Source organism: Candida dubliniensis, chromosome 5, assembly GCF_000026945.1.
Source record: "Candida dubliniensis CD36 chromosome 5, complete sequence".
Classification (NCBI taxonomy): Eukaryota; Fungi; Ascomycota; class Pichiomycetes; order Serinales; family Debaryomycetaceae; genus Candida; species Candida dubliniensis.
The window spans coordinates 591,038-614,613 of NC_012864.1; the positions used below are offsets into that span (position 1 = coordinate 591,038).

Genomic DNA, 23,576 nt, shown 5'->3' on the forward strand with positions numbered 1-23,576 from the left:
AACTGACATACTACAATTATCTATCATAGACAATGATTTGTTCGTAATACTCTTATTCTATCAACTTCTAATCTTTGCACAAACTATCACAGTACTAAGCAATTAGCTTATTCATTTGTTCAACAGTATAATCCAACACATAAGTCTGTTCCACCATTTCGTCAATCCTATTGTAATGACGTTCATTATAAGGTATAATACTCTCCATAATCTTCATCAAACCTGGAACTTCAGTTAATTTATCCACAGCGAAATTATTCAATATTACATTCAATAACTTTTGACTGATTTCAAAAAACTTGAAATTAACATTCCAATCACGAATTTTTTTAAATAATTTGACCAATTGCACATCATCCAATAAACTTATAGTGTTCTCTAATGCAAATGACCCAATTATAGAATCTTTATCATCATTTGTTTCAATACTGGACTTGATCACATTATATAACCTCATTGAATGATCCAACGTCAAGGCCAACAAAAAGGCATTACTCCAATCTTTATTCTTGATAAAGTTACTCAAACTTTGCTCTTGTTCTATTTTCTCTTTAGCTTGTAATTCTTTAAGTTTGACCTCTTCTTCAGTATTATCTGTCCAAGAACTTAATTTCCCGTCGGCATCAGCAGTAGTGAAAAATTCTCCATCATTTTTCAAATCCATGGCCCAAATTCTTTGATCATGATTATCCAAAGATTTAATGATTTCTCCTTGTTTATAATCCCAAAGTTTAATTAACCCATCAGCACCACATGATAATAATTGAGGATGTTCTCTATTGAAAAATTTAACTCTTTGAACAGAATTGGTATGTCCTTCTAGTGTTTTCTTACAGGAAAAATCCAATAATGACCAAACTTTAATCGTCTTATCTCCACTCCCAGTGACTATCAATTTGTCAAATTTGTAAAAATTTATATCCCATAACCCACGTTTGTGACCTTTTAAAACTCCAATAGTTTCTCCACTATCTGTTTGCCATACTTTCCCCAACTTATCATATGACGCAGTAGCAAAATATTCATCATTGGGTGAAACATCAATTGAATTGATATCTTTATCATGGGCTCTTCTAGTGTATTCTGAAGTTTTGACTATGGAATTTGGTGCATTTGGTATTTTCCATTTTTTAATTGTTAAATCACTCGATCCAGTAATTAAAAATCTAGGTTCATTTTGTGATTTCGATAAACTAATGGCAGTGACAGCACCTGCATGACCTTGGAATCTAGCGAATGGTTCAAAATCTTGTAATTCATCATTCCAACGCCATAATCTAGCTTCATTGTCTTTGGAAGCAGTGGCTATCCATTTACCATCGGTAGATACATCAACAGCATTAAGGATATCAGTATGCCCTTCGTATACTCTCAATTCTAATGGCTTCTCAGTATCAACAATTCTTAATGCTGGAGAATTTGTCGCCATTGCTAAAAGATTGAATTCAGGACCAACGTATTTAATGTCAGCAATAATACCTTGATTACCAGCAATTCTTTTCACAATTGGGAATTCAACAACCTCATGATCTGGTGTCAATTCTTGTAAATCTAGTTCAATTAAAGTTTGATCACTAATCACCAAATATAAATTGTTATTATACAACTTTATTACATCAATAATTAATAATTCTTCATTGGTCTTTAATGGGATAGGTGATCTGCCTATCATTTCTCCCAATTTGATATCCCATACTTTCAAAACATTCTCCAGTCCAGCAGTATAAAAGTATTGTCTCTCATCAATTAAACTAACAAATCCTGCCGCTTCAATTTGTTCGTTTATTGGGAATGTGTTAAGGGTCTTAAAATTTTTGGTATTATAAATAATCACCACATTATCTCTACCTCCAGATATGAATAAATCACCATCTCGATCAAATCCAACCCCTCTAACTGCAGTGTTGTGATCTTTTAAAGTATGAATACATCTTCTTTTCACTAAATCCCAGATTTTAACCGTACCCATGGTATCACCACTTGCTAATCTCCAATCTTGAGAATTTAATTCACCATGGAAAGTTAATGAACAGATTGTCGTACCATGACCTTTCAATAAATGGGTAACATACCCATTTTCAATGTCCCATACAGTAATCACCCCATCAGAACCACCAAAGGCAAATAAACTAGATGTGGTATCAACACTGGAAATGTACACTGGTGAGGGTAATTTAAAATTCTTGACAACTGAACCTTTGTTAAGGTCAAAAATTCTTAATAACTGAGACTGCGATATCATTGCTAAATATGAGCCATCAGGGGTGATTGCTAAATTAGTAACGACTTCTCCATCTCCAGGGATTTTGTATATTATTTCATTAGTAGTTAAATTGGTAACTATAACGTCTTCATTTAATGGAGTGGCTAATAATTCACCGTTGGATGTGGAAATACTAGCACTGGTTCCACCAACATAGATTGGCTCAATGTCAGTATGTGCATATGTTGTTTTTAGAGTATCCATGGTACTTTATTAATAATAAAATCTGTATGATAGAACGTTTGTATTTTATGTTTTTTTTTTTTTCAAGATTTTTTTTCTTTTTCCTTTTTTTTTTTGATGAGCATCGAGAAACACAACTCATTGCTACCAAATGCGTATATTTGATGTCACACAGCCTAGTAATTAAGCTTAAGTGAACATCGCACTAACCTATGTAATTGAAATAACCTCAACTTGTTCATCCTTTACCTTATGTCTCGAATACACTCTATTGCTCAGATATGAGCTATCTCAACCTTTGGTTGATTTACCACTTTTGTTTCCTTGATTTCTCCTCTCAAATCTCTTTAAGTTAACTATACTTTTCTTGTATTAATTAATCCTATATAACTAGTATATAATATAAAATATAAATTACTTCTGTCCACTATTTATATTGTCAATCTCTTAAGAAACAAGGAAATAGATCAGATGTGTAAACATTATTTCCGTCTTTACTTGTATTCATTTCCTTTTATCCATTTTGTGTAATTAGTTCTTTATATCGTAAATAATATAGCTTAAGGATAAGTTACTATATTATTTAACTGTCACATTCAGTCTGTCTGAGCGACATTCCTTGTATGTTGATCTGACTGTGTGACATTTGACGATCCTGCATACTTCGTCATTATTCACACTTTCCCAAAATGTGTTAATACTTTGAATATTATAATTATATGTGTTAAGAATTGGTTGTGCTGTTATCAACTCAATATCTACTATATAAACCTTTACACTTTCTTTACATTTTATATTTTTTTTATATTGGCTTTCTTTTTAGAATCAATCAATACTTTTTTTTATCATTAGATATATCTTTCATCTATTAATAGATTATCTTTCTATCAAATCAAAAAAAGACACATTCACGTACCAAAAAAGGTTATAGAAGGAACTTCATATTATCATTACTACAACCACCAAATACTACTCTAAATCCATTCCATTCCTAATGATTTTGCAGTGTTTTGCATATACATCTCAATGTAATCTTCTAGTCCTTTACCTTTACCACCAAATCTATCACCTGATAAAATTTGTCTTAATCTAACAATATAAAACATGAATCCTGAAAACAATAATGTTATTTTTATTCGAAGAAGATCCCAATAATTTCCAAACTTCAAGTCTTTTTCCAGTAACAATGCATTGATCAGTTCCTTTGTTAATAGATTAATTCTATTTACTGGACTCCCAAAACTCTGGTTTAAATTTTGTATCATTCTCATTGTTCTTGATAAAAACGGAAGTTCGCCAGGAAATTTCTTTTCGTCACCTATAAAATCTCGAAACAAATCAGATATATTACGGTGATCTTCTCCATTTTCATTGCTTTGTACTTCTGGACTAAGTAATACCGGTCGTAATTGAACAACTGTAGCAAATAAATCAATAGAAGATATCCCCCATTCTCTGCCAATTTTCTCAATGCCTTTAGTGTTTAACAGAAACAAGTAACGCCAAAGATTACAATATTGCAACCTAAATAAATCCGATAATGTAATATACAATCCATGATCTATTAAAACCAACTGTTGTTTATTGTTGGAATCAAAACAAACCAATAAATTCCCTGGATGAGGGTCAGAATGAATAAATCCATATTCAAAAATCTGTCTGCCAAACAATTTTATATACTGTTTCATAATTAAAGTCAAATCGTAGTTGTGATCTAACAACGTTTGTTTATTAGTTAATGGAATCCCATTTATCCATTCCGCTGTAAGTACTTGTTTGGTAGTCAAATGGGGATAATTCTTAGGAAGCTTTATATTATCATGTTTCAAACTTGAATCATTATCAATCAATTTTTTTAGTTTTTCAGAATTTTGCATTTCATGAACAAAATCGGTTTCTTTAATCAATTGCTCAGATATGTATTTGGTAAACATACTCAAAGGGATATCAAACACTTTTTCGTATACTTTGGAAATAAATCGATAAATCATCAAATCAACAACTATTTGGTTCTCAATATAACCATGTTGAACTTTTATGGCAACCTCTTCTCCATTTTTCAATTTCCCATAATGAACTTGGGCAATAGATGCACTTGCAATAGGTTCGTGGTCAATCGTTTCAAATAACCGAGTTTGATAATCATCGCCCAAATTCTCCTTTAAAGTACGATCAACATCTTGCCAACTTTGTACTGGTGCTTGATCATACAATTGTGGGAATTTCTTTTGATAAGCAAGTGGGAAAAGATTGCCTTGATTGGCAATTGCCTGTCCCAATTTGATATACAAACCTTTGTTGGTAGTTAACAAGTGTAATAGTTTATCCGAAGCAATTTCATGTAAATCATCGATGTTTTTGTAGGAGTTGGAATTGAAACCGTATGCATAGGCTATCCATAATAACACATATACTGCTCGCACTGAACGTGTCATTAATGCCGAATAATAATGGTTATCAATGTAATAAGCCGTTCCCAAACCTGTGGCAACAATAGCTACACGGTATACCAAGGGCCGAAACTTGTTCTGGGGTTTGGGTTTACTAAACTCGAAGGTAGTAATTGGTATCTGTGTCTTCACATAATGACGCAAATAAACTGGGTTGACCAGTTTCTTCGGCCTATTTATATAAATCAATGATTGTCTGAACATATTGTCATTATTTGTTGAAAAATATGGAACTTATCTCCTCTCATCAACAGCAATTAAAGTTGTGTGGAGAGATTTTTTAAAAAAAATATTGTACCTGTTGATAAAAACAGTCACGTGATAAAGCTGTAATCTATACCATGACAACTGCCTAATTTTTTAGTTCTATACGACGACATGTATCTTAATTCGCTTAGGACAAATGATGTTAGTCGCCTATTCAATTTGATGTGTGTGTTTCATTCTTGTGATAGCTACACCAGAAGCCACATATGTTTTAGATTTTTGGAGATAGATTCAATGATTCTCGGGAAGCTGATAACTTTACGAGATAAGCCTTAACTTGTGCTTTTATTTATTGTGTTTATAATTACCAAGTTTAGTATAATGTGATTCATTTTGATTTTATTGGTGGATTAGTCCGTTAATCGGACCACCTCCGCTGAGTCGTACCACAAAATTGATTCGGAATTATCGATTTCGTAAAAAAGTAAACAAACAATATAACCAAAACAACACCAAAGAACAAGACATATCAAAATGAAAAGCTATCATTTGAATTGATAAGCATTTCAGCTGTTTTATATTACATGCTGGAGTAATTTACTTTTGTTCAGTATTAAATTGTTGTGGGTACGTCATGTTCAGACCAGTATTGGGAACCAAAAAAATAAGAAGAGTAATTTGTATAATAAGTTTACTTTGCATACTACTATTGATAGGTGCGGTTAAATACAATTACATTAATTCGGTCAAAGATGAGGCTTCAAATCTGACAACTGGCTTTGAAGCAGAGCAGTACACTTTTCCCAAGACAGTACTATTTGAAAGCAATAACAATTTGGATGATTTATTGGCAAAGAAAAACAACTGGAAGTTCCAATCCAATGTTTACAACCAATTGTTTACGGATCATTCAATAGAGTCAGTTTTGTCTCTATCATTTAATCAAAGATGTGAATTGTTAGTTCGGAACGTAATTTCTCAAAAAGTATCTTGGGCTTTTGATCCACTAGAAACTTTTGAAATTAACTATGAATCTAAAGACTATATTCAATTTATTCAGGAGGAAGGATTGAAATTGACCGAAGAATTTGAAAGGACAAAGAACAATTTAAAGTATAAGACATCGTTGAATAATTTTCTAAAGGACGAGTATAAAACCATCAGATCAAAACAGTATGAACAAAAAATAATTGATCAATTGACTATTGTTCGGATCTTTAATAAATGCTTCATTCACAATGATCAAAGAGATCGAAATAATTTGCTCGAGAGATTAATTCAAGAGCAGCAAAAACAAGTAGCCAATGCCAATTCAGCTAATGTACAATCGGAATTGAAACTAACTGAAAATGAGAAAATGGTTGAGGCGTTAGCAGAAGATTATACCACTTTAGGAAAACGTGTCTATCCGTGGATCTCGCAACAATTTCCACTTTATGAACGTTGGAATGGTGATTCATATTACCATCCACCAAATTATGAAGAAATTTTAAAAGATGAAACTCATAAAGGTGAAACACCAACGACTCGTTATCTGACATCACAGATTTTTTTGAATCAATTTAAAGATACTTCCAATGGGAAGGGTATAGTGTTGTCAATTACTGAAAAACATATTGATGATACAGTTAATCTTATTCGCTTACTACGAGCTTTGAATAACAAGTTACCAATCCAGATTATCTATTTTGATGATCTTTCACAAAGTTCAAAGACGAAATTATTAAGGGCAGCCAGAGGAGAAATCAACAAATTTCCCAAGTCATATGAAAAAGTATATAATGGTAAGCAACCCAGTTTCCCACCACAAGAAGTTTGGTTTGTCAATATTTATGAATCTGTCAATCCCCGATATAGAAATTTGTTTAAAAAATTTGACTTTAAGTTATTAGCTTCACTATTTAATTCCTTTGATGAGTTTATGTTGATTGATGCTGACACAATTTTAGTAAAAAGACCAGAGTTTTTCTTTAAACAGCAGGCATATCAACAAGCTGGAGCATTCTTTTTCAAAGATCGTACACCATTGCTCAAACGCCCAATAACTGACGGACAGTTTCTTGATAAAATGGGACCATCAGCAATAGATTCAATGATGTTTGATATACCAATGATGTCACAATATACAACACACAGAGAGTTGTTTAAAGGGTTGCGTCTTTATATGGAATCAGGATTAGTTATGATAGACAAAAGGCGTCATTTCAGCTCAATTCTAATGATGATTCAACTTAAGTTCATTCATCCAATTTCCGGTTCAATGTGGGGGGATAAAGAATTGTTTTGGTTAGGATTTGCCATTAACGGTGATGAAAATTACAAATTCAATAACCGTTTTGCTGCAGCAATTGGTCAATTAACTTCAAGCCAATATAGAAAGGGCAAAGATGGGAAGACCTTAAACGCTAAAGAAATATGTTCGTCACATCCAGGTCATATAAGTGATGATGATGATCGGAGTTTATTGTGGTTTAATTCAGGGTTTAGGTTTTGTCATGAAGCAAACAATCTCAATTACGAAAAAGAATCCAAGAACAGTGAGATATTGAAATCCCTTAATGGCCCATTAGAATTTGAGAAATACTATTCTGATCCATTACGAATAACCCATGCAATCGTTCCACCTTTAAACAAGAACCTTCAGAAAATGTATAATTATGATGAAGAACCTGCTGATGGATGGACATCAGAACCAAACTGTAACAAATACATGTGGTGTGCCTATTCTAGTATAGGTGGTCGAACCAGTCCGGAAGAAAACAGCCATAAAGAAACACTAGACGGTCTTTTGATTGACTATACTCCTGAAGAAATTGCATATTTCAATTACTTAGGAGATGTTTGGGTTGGAAACTACTAATACAATTACCAAATGAACAGGACTGAGGTAGATTTGTATATAGAAACCCTCAACCTTGGTTTTCAGAAGAGTGGAAATGTTTAAACTTATAGTTTCTGTAGATATAGCAAGCCAAATGAGACAATAGTAATTTCTTTTCCAGTAGTTAACTAATCTAAGTACCCATATTTTACCATACAGATGCTACACCTTGAAAAACCGATTAATGCTTTGACTTCATTATGTTTCCATTTTGGCCTGTATCCTTGATATTAGCTACTCCTACACAACATTAGACCAATAATATCACCAATTAAAAAATTCTCGTTCACCAAGACAAAGAAAAGAAAAAAGCAAAAAAAAAAAAAAAAAGAAAACCTACACACATTGATTGTAATCCTATACATTTTGTTAAACCGCAATCTCCAACAACTTTGTACATAAATAAAAGAAAACTCCAATAATGTTTTCCGTATCACGTCAATTATTCAGATCATCAATCCGTTCATACTCAACAACAGCAGCAGCCAATGGTGCACCAGTAAAAGTTACTAAAAAAGTAGGTGCATTCAGAGGAGGATTTATTGGGTTTTTATTAGGTGTCACTACTACAGGAGCATTATCATATTATTATTTATTAGATCAATATAAATTAGCCAATACTGTTGTTGTTGCTGATATTGTTGCCTTACAAAATTCAATTTCTAATTTGGAAAAACATATCAAGTCATTAGAAGAAAGAAAATAAGCAAAGAAGGAGGAGGAGGAGGAGGAGGAGGAGGAGGAGGAGGAGACAAAACCATGATTGTATAGTATTGAAAGCTAAAAGAAAAGGATTATGTGGTTTGAATTTTAGTATTGTCTATTTATATTTATATACATGTACTAATTTTAAAAATAAGTATTTATATCTATTTATATGCTTTTGCCAGTTGTTTTTTTGGGGAGGCTATTAAATTTGATTAATCAATTGTATTGAATCTTTTAACAACTTTTCAAAATCATCTCTTGATAATTCTCCATTACCAATAGCAATTTCACAACTTCTACCACCAAATTCACCACCTTCTATAAAACTCACTAATAGTTCTCGTTCATTGACCTTAAAGTTCATATCTGTCTTATAAGAAACGTGCAAATAATCATATTTCACTGGTTCTCCATTAATAATTAGTTCAAGTGAAGGTTTAACACTGATTTTCTCTGTACCAGAAAAGTTCAATTTTGATTCTTCTAAAAAGTTGATTAAATCAGGTTGACTAGCTAATCTAACTTCTGGAGACAGTGACGACGATGACGATGACGACGACGACGACGACTCCTCATTCATAGGTAATAAACTACCAAGTAATAATCTTGACACTTGAATATCACACGGCAATTTAGGTAATGGAACTGCCACATTTTTCACTGCTTCAAGAGACAAAACTTGCAATGTGTAATGTAATATTCTCCCACGATCAAGATTGGCCTGGATTTCAACTGGTGGATAATTTACATACTTGTCAGTGACCTCATATTTATTTTTCTTTTTCATTTGATACATTGATGGAACCAAACGAATTGCCATACTGTTTGCATATGGTTGTTCACTTAACTCTTGACGACCAGGTTGAGAAATAACGGGGTAAGAACTAATCAAATCATTCATAAATGGAGCAGAATTGACAAATTGGAATTCTTGATTTTCAGTGATTGGAGAAACTGGTTTAGGAATTAAACCATCTGAAGGTGATTTTTTATTCTTCATAACAAGAGTTCCAAATTGTAATGTATAGGCAGAACTGACAATGTTTTCTTCATTTACTCCATTCAAGTCAGATGTGAATGTCAAGTCTGAAACGTTTTCATATAAATCATCAATCTGTTGTTTCGTTAAATGCTCACTGATATCTGTGTCTAAAGATTCAGACGACAAAACACCTTGGTCAGTCTCCAGTTCAATCAATTTATCAATTACATCAAAATTGATATCTTTAGATTCCTCGGTTTCTGCAAATTGGTTTAATTCTTTTCTTAAATTTTCAAGATTATCTGGTTGTTTTGACGAATCAGCATTTTCAAAATCTTCCACTAATTTTGCGATATTAGGAAACTCACTAACATCAACATCTTCATTTGAAAATGTTCCTAATTCCTTGCGTAAATCTTCCAAATCTTGATGAGATTGCTTTTGTTGTTTTGCTTTCTCTTGATTATCAAGGATTTTAGTCATATCTGGGAAATCCACTTTTGATGATTCATCGGTAGCCGTGTTCAACAATTCATCAAGATCTATCTCAGTGTTGTCTTGAAATCTCTCTTCTCCTAGGGAAAATCTAGCATCAGTCAACTCTTCCAATTCTTCCAGTTCAATGAAATAATTACTCATTTTATCAAACTTGTCAAAAACCAAGTCATTTGATGATTTGTGGTCCTTCTTAAGCGGTGCAAAATAATTGAATGGACGCTTGTACCAGGGGAATAACTCCTCATTAGAAAATGGCACAAAAGTTGATTCTAAAAGTGTTGATTTCCCAAAAACTTCATCTTTAATATGAGGGTTGGAATTGAGTGACCAAATCAACAATCGTTTAGCTAATGAGATTCCTTCAGTCTTTTTAGCGTAGATTTCATATACATTGCTGGTCTTCTTTGTTCTATGGAAATATACTTTGGCCATCTCCTGAATCAAATCAAAGTTGATTACAATATTCTTTTCAAGAAATAATGACAAATCAACACTTTCCATTGTGTAATCCAGTAGCAATTTATGTAGTTCAGGTTCAATGAAATTTAAATCAGATTCAGATCCAGTTAATTGTAATTTGTTTTTACTAAATTTACCTTTAACTTTCAATCTTAACATGTTTTTGAATAATAATGATTGATTGAAACCCAACAAATAACGTTGCCAAGGTTTCAATAGCAATTGTCGGTCTTCTAGCATATCATTGACAATTAGCTTTTTGCTTTTACTGATATTCCAAACATCTAATATGATTCTTTCAATCAATTTCAACTTGACCAAAGAACTTGAACCTTTCCATCGCATTCCTGGATTGATTGATTGCTGGTGGTCGTAGTATTCTCTTAGTTGTTCCTTTGTAAAGGCATTATTCATAGTCTTTACTAGTTTTCCAAACTTTTTAGCACCTATTACGGAATCAAGAGGTTTGTATGTTTCGATGGAGTTATTGATATCATTCCCTTCTTCGCTTTCTGTAGGTTTGAAGTCCATGAAAAATGATCGGTCAATCACTGGTAATTTGTCCAAATCTCGTGGCAGTCTACCACTCCCCTTGTTTCCCCTTTGAGCTTTGTTTTTGTACTTATTTTTCTTTTGATCATTGTAAATCTGATTTGCTTTTAAGAATATCCTTTTTGATGTATCGTATAATGTTTTCTCTTCTGATTTCAATTCAGGTAAGACAAAATCATCAAGGGATTGAATCTTCTGGGATCGTAGGGAAGAAACCGTGAAATTTCGTAGGAGACTTCCATAAGGGTTCAAGTATTTATAAAAACATTTCTTGGACAGAAGAGCCATGGTTGTATTTTATCTTGATAGTGTCTAGTTTATAAATTGTTTATTCCCTTGTGACTTGAATTGACAGATTGATTGAGATGAGAATTGAAATTTGAGTCAAAAAAAAAAATTTTTGAAAAAAAAAAAAGTGCTACCAAGTGCTTACTGGTTGGCACACCACAAATTGTGCTACCATGTGATTATAAGTGTTTGAATAGGCTGGACAGTTTATCATACACCAGATAGTAGCAGGCTAGACCACGAAGAAGTAATGATATATGCTTATTTAAAACCACTTATAGGAGACAAGAAAACCGTTTTGCTATCACATACTAAGAGGTAGCTTGAGCTATTGGGTTCTGTTATGTACAATAGTTGATAGTAGAAGTAACATAAATAATACGGAAAACAATGTTCCCCTGAGTGTTTTTATTCAAGTAAGGTGCTCTTAGTATTCAAAGTTTCTTCATTTTTTGTGTGAATTCATATTTAAGAGGACACGGACCAGAAAGAAAACCCAATACTAGAAATAGCCAATCATGTTTTAAGGAATATTTAACCACTGCAGAAGTCTTTATTTCCTGGTTAGTTTAATTAAAGTCCGTCAGCAACTAATAATCTTGAAATGTGGGGTTGTTTACGTGTTGTTTACACATCAACATATGCAATAATCAAACAACAAAATTTGTCGAGGTGTGGAAGCAAAATTATGAGACCACCGCTCGGGTCAAATATAGTAATAATCAGGCGATTGTCAAGTCAAATGAGTTGTTAGGCAACTGTTGGTCGGTTTATACTTCGGCTCATATATATTGCCACATATTGGTATGTGGGGTTTGACCCAGCCAAGCCAAGCCAAGCCAAAGCCGAGTCGTAATTGTTTATTTGTTATCAGAGATATCGCAGACAGTTGCCGTTAACTAAAAATTCCGTCAAAATAATTCTTTTGGTAAGGAAAACACGCCAAGTATTTTCTCCGCGAACCACGTCCAGTCCATAGAAACAATTATTATTGTGTGACCATTTTTACATTCTCGCTTGCTTTTACCCCTTCTCAATATCAACACTAGTAATATTTTCTCTCTTTATTTCGGAAGTATCATTATAGCGAAACGGAACCTAATCTTTTATCATCACACAAAAATGCCAATACGAACCATTTTGCTAAAAAAAAAATGCTACCTAAAATTACCAAAAGAGATGATTTGATATGACCTTAAAAAACAACATCACAGTTATTCTCTGGAGTTTGGAAATATATAAATATTAACAATTCAACCGATTTCCGTTTTCCTCTTCTAGCTTTTTTTAAACTTGTTTTTCTTTCTTTATCTACTTTCATTACATATTATATATATATATTCAATCTTTTCAGGAAAAGATGTCTATTAGATTATATTCTAAACAATCTTTAAACATATTCAGAAGATCTGCACGTATACCCACTGCTACTCAATTATATAGAGCACAACTTAGATATTTTCATGATACTCCAAATAAACAAAATGTTACCGTCAATAATATGATGCCAGGGGTCACCAAACCAACCAACACTTTTACTACTCCACAATTGGCTTCCACGGAATATTTAAAAGCATTCAATAACAGAGAATTAATTTCCTTTTTCATGATTGGTATAGTCACATTAAATAAACCAATTTTACAACTTTGCATCAAATTATTCCCCTATGTTCCAATGTCTATTATTAAGGCACTTGTTTATCGTATCTATTGTGGTGGTGAAACCATTGACCAAGTAAAGCAAACGGGATTGAGATTGCACGAACGTGGTATTGACAATATGATGATTTCTTTAACCATTGAAGCGTGTGATGGTAATGACAATGTTGATCCAAAATATATCGTTGAAGAAACTGCCAAGTCAATTGAAAACATTTTAGTTCCTCACACTGTGAAAATGATTGACCAAGCAGCAGATATTAATGACATCCCACCAGGTTATGTTGCATTAAAACCAACGGGGTTTGCTAAAGATGCCGCCAATGTATTGAAAAACTACAACACTACCATGAGCAAAGAGTTTGATGAATTGGTTGATAAAGCCACTACTGTTTGCCAAACCGTTTATGATTCCAATTTGAAATTGGCTAAACAATACCCAGATAGAGTCTCACCATTTGTTGTTGGTGTTATTGACGCTGAGAAACATGACTTACAAGAAGGTGTTTATGAATTACAAAGAAGATTATACAAAAAATTCAATAAATTGAACCAACCAGTGTCTATTGTTGGTACTTTGCAAATGTATCTTTCTGAATCTGCCAGTTTATTAACCAAGGAAGAAAAATTGGCTAATGAAAACAAGTATCGTTTAGGATTGAAATTGGTTCGTGGTGCCTACATTCATTCGGAAAAGAATCGTGATGTTGTTATTCACAAAACCAAACAAGATACTGATAACAATTATAATTCGGGTATTTCATACTGTATTGATTCTATTATGAATCAAAGTGGCAATGAATCTACTATTGGTCATTTAGTTGTTGCTTCTCATAATGCTGAATCCATGAGATTAGCCAGTGGCAAAGTTTACAACCCAGTTAATGAATCCAACAAAAACAAAACTAATGTTGTTTTGGGTCAATTGTTAGGTATGGCTGATAATGTCACTTATGATTTGATTACTAACAATAAAATTGGTAATGTTATCAAATACGTTCCATGGGGACCACCATTGGAAACCAAAGAATATTTATTAAGAAGATTAGAAGAAAATGGTGATGCTGTTAAAAACGATAATGGTTGGCCATTAGTTAAAGCTTCATTCAAGATGTTGACCAAAAGAGTATTTGGAAGTGCTTAAAAAAAGAAGAGAAGGTCTATTTGGTGGATTGACACTCTAGCAACAAGAATACTCAAAAAAAAGTTTCTAACACTTGTTGGAGTTGATATGAGATAATGACGTATATACATATATATATTTAATACAAAAAATATTCTTGAATATTTAATTATGCAATAAATCTGTAGTTGAAATACTTGTCCAATTAAACGCTGACTGTATACTTTGGAGATTCCAAAATGGCTCCATTTATAACACATTGAACAACCCATTCCCAATCAATCAATTTAATTGAATAATTTGATTTGGGTTTATCTCGATTATTCTTGCCAGTGATATTTCTATTGTTAGTTAATGCTTGAACCATATCGTTGCTTTCATCATAAATGGTGATATTATCTTCAATACCCGTGAAATCTTCCTTTATACATTTGATTATCTGATCGGTCTTTGTGAAATATTGCAATGATTTTGCCCCAAACGCATAGAAAATAAATTTACAAGTTTCCATTGAATTATGGTTAATAGATTTATTTTGTAATATCAATATATCCAACCCATTGAAAACATGATGATTGTTATTGAATTGATCAACTAGCATTTTACCAGCTTCATAATTCTCTTTAAATCTGAAAATGTCAATACTCTTGATAGTTGTTAATTTCTTTGATAACCCAGAAGGTAATAAATAATTCGTCCATTTTTGTTTATTTGTAGTGTCTTTTAAACAATCATCAATGTATACATCAGATATTATGGGCCACCCTAGCGCCAAAGCTTGTAAATATTTGGCACTACGACAAAAATTATTACTTATCAACGCAATAAAGTTGAAAGTTTGAGCCACTTCCAAATCACATGTTAAGTTCAATGAGATTTGTGATCCTTCTTTTTCTTGTTGTTCATGATACAGAAATAATTCATGGATTTCTTTATCCCATAGTATACCTCCATTAGTTTCTATTATTGATTTTAATTCCATTTTTCTGTCACCATCAATACTAGTTATACAAAATATCATTTCTTGAAAAATCTTTGAATCTGCCGAGTTAGGTTTGATTATTTCACTATTTGTATGTTTAAGAGATTTCAAAGGTGTTGAGGGCAATTTGTATTTCTGTGATTTTTTGGGTGTTGATGGTAATATGGCTTCATCGGTAAATATATTGTAGTTACCAATAATCAATTTATACTTTTGTTGATGCATTATCCAGTCACTTAACTCCATAAAGCAATCGGATAATATAACACTAAATTCTTTTGCTGGAACATTTAAATTGGGTTTCTGTTGACTTCTTCGTAAATAAACTACATTATACCCTCTCATACACTTTATGTTGGATAACTTACTCTTTTCATCACCTGCAAGTGTTGATAATCCTGTAACAGTATATTTATGACGATTACCTTTGACGTTGACAGTATCTCCAATACGAATATCTAGTACGTTTAAATCCACATTCTTCACATTATATGTCCCTTCGTCAAATTCAATATTCAGATCTTCAATGTATTTTGCCACAATTCTTCCAGTATACATCTTTAAATTATATATAGCCCATACGCTATCATGATTGATGATGTCATCTTCTGTTAGAGTGGTAGATTCTTCCTGACGCAAAATATCAGGTTCAGTACTATCCTCAGTGATAGAATCAACGTCTTCATTAGTGTTCATGGACTGTGAATCGATTATTTTCTTGTTAGCCCTCGATCTTGGGGCTATAATTGGGATTGCTTCATCTGATTGCTTTTTCGAAGAAGAAGAAGAATCATCATCATCATCATCATCATCATCATCTACCTCTTCTTCGTCATCATCATCAATTTCAATAATAGCCTTATTTTTCGCTTTGATTTGATCAATATCAATATCAAACTCCTCTAAATCTGAAGGTTCGTGTTCTTCTTCAAACAGAATCTTAACCCCCTTGTTGGGGGAAGAAGGCAACGGAGCAATATCCATACTAGTACTATCCTCTTCAATCTTATCTGTTTGTATTGATTTATCTTCTTCATCCAAATTCAATTGTTTCTTTAATGGAGATGATGATGATAGTGGATTTGTAGGAGACGCCAAAACCAATGGTATTGAATATTGTCTTAATCCAGGAGTTTTAAGGAAATCCTTATTTGATGATGACGATGACGATGATATCCCATTAATTGTTGTCAATAGACTGTTTTTATTTGTTCTTGACGGTATCAATTCAGTATTTCTTCGTTTTATCTTTTGTGGACTCAACAGTAGTTTACGTTTAAACTGGTGGGCAGTTAGTGAATCATCATAATACTTGGATTGAATTTTCTTGTCTTCACTCTCATCCTCATCACTATCAGTTTGAATCTCAATCACACTTTTGGATGCATGTTCTTGTGTTGTGTCTTCACTAGTAGATATATCAGATAAATCTTGAGTGTTTAACACTTGTGTCTGGGATTTACAAGTCTTTTTATTATGTGAAGGTGATATTGCTTGAGAATGATCTGCAGGTGAAGAATGTAGTACTTTTTGAGAATCATAATACAGGACACTTTGAGTTTGAGTATCTGGCAACTGAATTACTTGAGATTCAGGGATGTTTTTCTGTATCACTTGCGTGTCAGACAATACTCTATTTATGACTTGCGTGTTTGGTAGAAGTTTGGGTATGACTTGTGTGTCTGCTAGAGCTTTATTGATTATTTGTGTATCGGATAGTACCTTTTTTATTACTTGGGTGTCAGGTAGTACTTTATTTATAACTTGAGTATCAGGTAACACGTTATTAATTATTTGCGTATCAGGTAACGCTCTTCCTATTACCTGTGTGTCTCCCAACTGATTATCTTGGGTATTCATTTTGTTTTCTACTATAATTTTAGAATTAGTTTGCTTTTGCTGGCTTGTACCATTTGAAGATTCAATATCATAATTGTCGTTACTGTTGTAATGTCTCTGTATTATTATTTGTGTGTCATCATTTCCATTATCTCGGAAAGATTCACGTGAATATGATTTCAAATATTCAGAATGTGTCCCATTAGTTTGTCCTTGATCATGGCTCAGTTGTTTTTGCTCATCAATCATTTCCTTTAATTTTTTCAGAAACGGACTGATCGTGTCATCATTTTGGTATTTGTCATCAGCTTCAGTTACATCCTCAACTGTTCTATCAACAATTATTTGATCTTCTACTGTCGGTATTATTTCAGTGTCATTATCATCGACATTGTCATCGTTTGTTATATTTCCTCCAAAAATTAAACTTGAATTGTGGTCCTCGTAATCTTTAAAAAGTGAAGAGTCTTTTTGTGTAGGTTCTGAATTAACATTAATAGCAGAATGTCCTTGTTGTTGAAATTGTGAATTCTCAGATTGGGCAGATTGTGGTAATACGTGTTGATCAACCTGGGTATCCATAATCACCTATATTATCATAATTTGAACGTGTATCAACAAGATTCCCCTAAAAGTAATTTCAATCCCCTTTATAGTATTTTTTTTCAGTGTCCACATTGAATTCGCAGAGCCACACGTACTTTCTCAAAACTGGTATACACCCATATTGATAAACAACAGTTTTACAAAGATCATAGTTCGACCCCTTTGTAGTAACTTACATGGTTTACATTATTTTTTCATATTTATTAAAACAAACTTCACTATAAAAAAAAAAAAAAAAACTAAAACTAAATAAAATACAATAGTATACTTCAACAACTCAAAAACGAAACAAAAAAGAAAAGAATCTTGGACTTCAAATTTGATTAAAAAATGTTAATATTACAATGAATGATTTGGAACTAAACGAGTTTACCTATATACAAAAATTGCACCAACAATGATCAATTTAGCTGACTTAAAATATCATCCAACCGAGGCTCCTTTGTTTCCTGTTTAGCTTCAACTGAATGTGCACTAGCACTAGATGTAGAATCACCTGTTGCAGATAAAGATCGATTCCTTTCCTCTACATGGTGATAATGGTTGCTGCTATTTGTTACAGAGCTTCTTGGTCTTGGTTGGTAATCCTTTCTTACCACAAATAAAGCAAACAATCCAATTCTTAAATCACGTCTAGAATTCTTCAAAAATGGGGGTAAATTTTCATCCCTAAAGTCAATTGGAATCAAATACGAATCTTTGACAAAAGAAGGCTGACCGCTTAAAACACCCACTTTATTCTTAATTAGCAAATATTGATACAATTTTTGGAATTGATCATCGTTGTCATCGTCATTTAATATTTGAACAAAATAAAAATCTCGAGAACCAATTACTTTTGGTAAGTATTTATCAGCAACATGTCTATCAAGTCTTCCAAGAATAGTATACGAAGGTAAATGTAAAATATCCTTAGCAGTATTTATTAAGTGGTCCATTGGTTTATCATTGTAATCGGTGCTAGTGTAAAACTCGCCTTTGGCTTTGAAAGTTGCAAACTCAGGAAATGTGATTCTACCCGACCAAACATGCTTGCTTTCAACTTTTGTATTATTGGTTACAGAGTTTTCAACACCGGATAAAAATGAATAGAGATGGCTATCGTCAGCATCATTATGATTTAATGTATCAACGTCACTTAGTGACTCTGAAGATTTAGGTGTGCTCTTGTTCTCACTTTGAGGTGGATTTGTCCCGGAGCTTTCTGTTACTGTGGCTACCGATCCTTCTTCTTCTTCTTCTTCTTCTTCTTCTTCATTGTTTTGATTTACAATTTCATCGTCATCGTCTTCTTCAAATCTTGGATTCAAGTTATTATAGCCTTTACTTTGAGTTTTTGTATGGGATCTAAATTTGGATTCTGGAACTATCTCTGGAGAAAAATGACGGTGATCGACTTTCCTTGTGGCAATACTCTCGTCAATTTGGTTTGAATTTTCAAAATCATTCTCTTTAACAATTTCCCCCTTGTGAGTTCTTCGTATAATCTGGGTAGTATCGTTTTCCGTGAGAATAATGTTTTTGATATTTTCTTTATTTTGTTTTTCAATTCGAACAATATCGGCATTGATTTCTTGTGGGGTTTTATGAATAACATCTTTGAACGTAATGGTACCGTCAAATATTTCTTGCATAAAGTGCTTTTTCAATACAAACAAAATCCTTCTTCCCTCTGTCGGATAAGCCTTGCCAGGGAATTCCTCATGAATTATACTTTCAATTTCCAATGCCATATCATTAACTCGAGATTCTATTGCTTCCTCACTAGTGTTTTCACCATCCTTAGGGATAACCTTTTTAAAGAAATTGTAGAATGCTTTAAAAGTACTGATTCTAACTTCATCCTTTAAAATAGCGACACTTTTCTTCTCGTTAACATCAGTAATCTCAATAGTGTCTTCTTCTTCTTCCTCTGTCTTGGTGGTGGTTTTCTTTGGGTTTGTCTTGGATTGTGGTATGGGTTTGCCTGTACAAACATCACATTTATGGATGTTGGGTATGGAACGTTTGGTTTTATATCCCATACACTTTGCGTGCTGCCAAGTTTTGCATTGATCACACTGTACCATATCTCCTAAAGTATCCTCGTCTTCATCATAATTATCTTTTGTGGCACCACATGGCCGACACCTCACTTCATCATCTGACTCATCAGCATGATCTTCTGTGTTTGATTGGGTCACTGTCACGTCTTTGGTTGCATTTTTTTTGACCTTTTGTTTCTTGTTTGTAGAATCAACACTTTGACTGCTAAAGTATTTTACATCATTGGATAATAACTCCTCAATATGTCTTTTCATATTTTGACCACGATTGACTCTGGTCACACGTTTGGTTGGTTCTTCCATTTGTTTTTTCGGGTTTGTCTAGTAATAATTTGGTGATTTATAACTTTCTTTCAAAAGAAGCAGATTTAACTAATGAATTCACTCAGGTAAAAATAAGAACTATCAAAAAAAGATGTGATTAAATAAAGAAAGGGATGTAAATATATATCAATAATCAAATTATAAAAAAAAAAAAATTAGAATCGTATACAGAATATAAATACTTTACAGAGCTTGTTCACGAGAAAATGTTTGATAGCAAAATAAACTAGTAACGATATTCTAGGTCTTTCTTCTTGATGATGATGAATAATGATTATGACCACAGTTATTATTGCAAATCTGTTGATTGTATTATGGTTGTGGTTGATATAAAGAAATATTGGTTCAGGATGATTTGTAATGAGTATGTTTTTTTTTCTCAGTTGATTTTTTTTTTTTTTTTGCCCTTAAAATGAAGAAGAGAGAAATGGAGTTGGTGATGATTTAGCAGAAAAAAAAATATTCTCGTTTTCTGTAAGATCACACGACCATTCTAGTCTGTATCAAATAACTGTTTTAGGGAGTGATACTAGGATAAGCTTATTGCTATAACCAGGCTAATACCGAAGTATCTAACTATTGAATATTTGTTGGTTTAAACTATCTACATTTTACGAATGATACTACCTGTTGAAACTCTATTTAAGCAATACCCATTATTCAGTTCCTACCCAAATATCACCTAAATAATCAAACAAGGCTATTTCATCCTGATTATATTCCACTAATATACCTTCTAGCGTATTATCTTTAATCTTATTGTTGTCGTTTTTGTCATCCTTCTCGTCAGGGCGCTTTTGTGGCCCACCAACACTTGAGTAAGCACACCACATGTACCTTCGACAATACCCTGATTCCCAGAACCAACCATTAGTCGGTTCATCCATTGCATTTTTACGATCTTGCAAGTCTGGATCTAATGGTGGTACAATAGCATGAGTTATTCTCAACGGATTATAATAAAAAGTTCTAAATTGGTCTGCAGTTTGTAAATGCTTCAAGCGAGTCTTCTTTTCCGCTTCTTTTTCAAAATCAACTTCATCTGCTTGATGACAAAACCGGAACCCTGAATTTATCCATAATAAACTATGATTATCATCACTACTGATATGGCCTGGATGAGGCGTACAAATCTCTTTTGAATGATGCCACGTTCCATCTTTACGGGCTCGATCTTGTGGAGGAGTTAATTCACCAATCGCGGCTGCAAAATTGTTATCGAAATAGTACTCTTCATCACCATTAATGGCAAAACCTAACCAAAATAATTCTTTATCTCCCCAAACTTTCCCTGTAATCGGTCCAATGAGATTGATTTGTGTGATCATTAAAATTGAGTTCAAATGTTTATCTTTGTTAATCATGACCAACCCAGACTCCATATAATGTTGTAAACCTCTGAATAGTTCTCTGGTAGTAGTATAGTTTGTCATTATGGGAATATCAAACATTATTTGATCGACTGTTGATGGACCCATTCTTTCGAAAAATTTACCATCCTCGAGTGATCTTTTTTGAAATACTGATCGATCTTTGAAAAAATATGTCCCTGTGGTTTGATAATTTTTCAATTGGAAGAAAAATTCTGGAGGTTGCATTAAAACAGTATCAACATCAATCAATATAAACTCACTAAACGAATTGAACAAACTAGCTAATAACTTATTACCGAATCGAGAAAACTTCCCTCGATAATTCTTATGAATGGAATTATAGGCATTCACAAACCAAACTTCCTGTGGTTGTAGTCCTTTCCCTTGTGAATTGATATATTTATCACCAAATAAATGGGCAACTTTTTCAAATGAATGTGGTAGAGATCGGAAATCTTCTTGTGCAGCAGTGACTATTTTCCGTTTGGATTTTTCATTAACATCGTCATAATATACAATTTGAATGGGTAATTTGTTATCTAGGGCTCGCAATAAATGTATAAGATTCGCAGCATAATCAGAATGTTGATTCCCAATAGTTAAAACTATCCCTCTACCATTGAACTTGTTTTTAAATTGTTTTAAAAATGGCTCTGCAGCATTATTTGAATGTTGGGTCTTTTTGGTAGTTTTTTGCATTGGATCATGATTCAAAATTTCATAATAATTCGGTGGTTCATGATAAACTTTCCCTGTCCATCGTTCATAAACTGGGTATTCTTTGGATATCCAAGGGTAAACTCTATGTTCAAATGTTGATGATTTGGTAACCATCAAGTCAACCAAAGCCTCCTTGTCTGTCAATTCTAATTTATCTATTTTAGTCTTGTCAGAAGTTTCACTTTCTCGATGAAGATTTTGCACTAACTTTTGTTGGTTGGTAATAAATTGGTTTATCTTGTTGATTTGAGGGGTTTCGTCATTTGTTATATAGCATTTGTTGAAAATTCTAAAAGTTGATAATCGATTAACAATCTCTTGTTCAAACTTTTGGTGCATATAATCTGTAAACATGGATTTTTGCAACTTTTCCAATTCTTTACTGTAATCTTCTTCTTTGAGTTTTTGCTTCATTTTATCAAATTTTTCTTGTATAATTAGTTCTTTTACTTTGTTAAACTCTTGATACTCTTTAGTTTTTTTATCAAAATTTACATCATATTTTGTATCAGGATTGAAATGCCAATTTACATCTTGAGCGAAAACATTTTTGAAATATAAATCACATCGTTCTTTAAATGATAACGTTCCCAAGACTGTCTCAAGCTTGTGATTGGTAAAAATATCATCGTATATATTTGAATTTAAATCTTTTGTTCGTTTGGTAGTGTTTTGGAACGTGCTCTTTATTAATGATTCGTAAAGTGTATGGTTTTTGAAGTTGCTGATATGTTGTTGATCATTTGCTGAATTATCAACCAATGGTGATAATATAGATTTCAGTGGAGACTCGTTCTCCTCATGTAGATTATCGTATATATTATAAATGGAATAAGACAGCAAATGACTTTCGGTGTTGTAGTAATTTGAATTTATGAAATATAAGATGAAAAATATCCATATCGATGCACCAGTGAATAAAACCCATTTCAGGCGTTGTCTGTTCCTAATAAGTTTTCGAATCATGTCAGAGGACAATGTTAATATGGAAACACTAGGACTAAAAGTCACCACGATATTTTTGTAAATATTTCAACAAAAAAAGTGGCTCTTCTGAAGAATAAAGGTCTATAAGTATTTATTTTATAATTTTAAAAATACTCAGGTAAGAAATGATATAAAAATAAGGAGATATAAAAATTTTTAAACCACATCACATTCGTGCCTGTCTTTTTAAATCTTTCAGTTGTTTAAGCCTTGTTTGAATATTAATTAACAGCCACTATGGCATTATTTTTTAAAAAATTACAAAAATAGCAATGCATGAACAAGAATGGCTAATAAATGTAAGCCTATTTTTAGTCAATTTAAATCTGTTTGGTATTGATAAACAAAAACATAGATTAATCAAGAACTTCCACTTCTACAATGTTATTAAGATACGTGTTTAGTATTTGCTAATTCTACTATAAATAACTAAATTGAACAAAACAG

General features: G+C 32.6%; 9 protein-coding genes across 9 annotated transcripts, besides 2 other annotated features; 3 read left to right on the plus strand and 6 right to left on the minus strand. All coding sequences in view use genetic code 12, as the record gives it.

Annotated features, from left to right (window-relative positions):
* Window positions 1–94: 94 nt before the first annotated feature.
* CD36_52320 (U3 small nucleolar RNA-associated protein, putative) lies at window positions 95–2,467 on the minus strand (the record flags this gene model as incomplete). The annotated part of the gene is made up of 1 exon (XM_002420492.1): window positions 95–2,467. The coding sequence occupies one exon, from the start codon at window positions 2,465–2,467 to the stop codon at window positions 95–97; it is 2,373 nt and encodes a 790-aa protein (XP_002420537.1).
* A 144-nt stretch (window positions 2,468–2,611) lies between these two features.
* Window positions 2,612–3,091: a mobile genetic element.
* A 2-nt stretch (window positions 3,092–3,093) lies between these two features.
* Window positions 3,094–3,388: a mobile genetic element.
* A 32-nt stretch (window positions 3,389–3,420) lies between these two features.
* On the minus strand, window positions 3,421–5,100 carry CD36_52330 (ABC1 family protein, putative; the record flags this gene model as incomplete). Its single annotated transcript, XM_002420493.1, has 1 exon — window positions 3,421–5,100. One exon carries the CDS (start codon window positions 5,098–5,100, stop codon window positions 3,421–3,423), a length of 1,680 nt encoding a protein of 559 aa, XP_002420538.1.
* Window positions 5,101–5,737: 637 nt separating this feature from the next.
* CD36_52340 (alpha-1,3-mannosyltransferase, putative) lies at window positions 5,738–7,963 on the plus strand (the record flags this gene model as incomplete). The annotated part of the gene is made up of 1 exon (XM_002420494.1): window positions 5,738–7,963. The coding sequence occupies one exon, from the start codon at window positions 5,738–5,740 to the stop codon at window positions 7,961–7,963; it is 2,226 nt and encodes a 741-aa protein (XP_002420539.1).
* A 442-nt stretch (window positions 7,964–8,405) lies between these two features.
* On the plus strand, window positions 8,406–8,690 carry CD36_52350 (conserved hypothetical protein; the record flags this gene model as incomplete). Its single annotated transcript, XM_002420495.1, has 1 exon — window positions 8,406–8,690. The coding sequence occupies one exon, from the start codon at window positions 8,406–8,408 to the stop codon at window positions 8,688–8,690; it is 285 nt and encodes a 94-aa protein (XP_002420540.1).
* A 204-nt stretch (window positions 8,691–8,894) lies between these two features.
* On the minus strand, window positions 8,895–11,471 carry CD36_52360 (sigma-like sequence protein, mitochondrial precursor, putative; the record flags this gene model as incomplete). Its single annotated transcript, XM_002420496.1, has 1 exon — window positions 8,895–11,471. The coding sequence occupies one exon, from the start codon at window positions 11,469–11,471 to the stop codon at window positions 8,895–8,897; it is 2,577 nt and encodes an 858-aa protein (XP_002420541.1).
* A 1,360-nt stretch (window positions 11,472–12,831) lies between these two features.
* CD36_52370 (proline oxidase, mitochondrial precursor, putative) lies at window positions 12,832–14,274 on the plus strand (the record flags this gene model as incomplete). The annotated part of the gene is made up of 1 exon (XM_002420497.1): window positions 12,832–14,274. The coding sequence occupies one exon, from the start codon at window positions 12,832–12,834 to the stop codon at window positions 14,272–14,274; it is 1,443 nt and encodes a 480-aa protein (XP_002420542.1).
* A 184-nt stretch (window positions 14,275–14,458) lies between these two features.
* CD36_52380 (DNA repair protein Rad9 homologue, putative) lies at window positions 14,459–17,656 on the minus strand (the record flags this gene model as incomplete). Its single annotated transcript, XM_002420498.1, has 1 exon — window positions 14,459–17,656. The coding sequence occupies one exon, from the start codon at window positions 17,654–17,656 to the stop codon at window positions 14,459–14,461; it is 3,198 nt and encodes a 1,065-aa protein (XP_002420543.1).
* A 425-nt stretch (window positions 17,657–18,081) lies between these two features.
* On the minus strand, window positions 18,082–20,028 carry CD36_52390 (negative regulator of transcription elongation, putative; the record flags this gene model as incomplete). Its single annotated transcript, XM_002420499.1, has 1 exon — window positions 18,082–20,028. The coding sequence occupies one exon, from the start codon at window positions 20,026–20,028 to the stop codon at window positions 18,082–18,084; it is 1,947 nt and encodes a 648-aa protein (XP_002420544.1).
* Window positions 20,029–20,705: 677 nt separating this feature from the next.
* CD36_52400 (alpha-1,3-mannosyltransferase, putative) lies at window positions 20,706–23,108 on the minus strand (the record flags this gene model as incomplete). Its single annotated transcript, XM_002420500.1, has 1 exon — window positions 20,706–23,108. One exon carries the CDS (start codon window positions 23,106–23,108, stop codon window positions 20,706–20,708), a length of 2,403 nt encoding a protein of 800 aa, XP_002420545.1.
* Window positions 23,109–23,576: the final 468 nt, after the last annotated feature.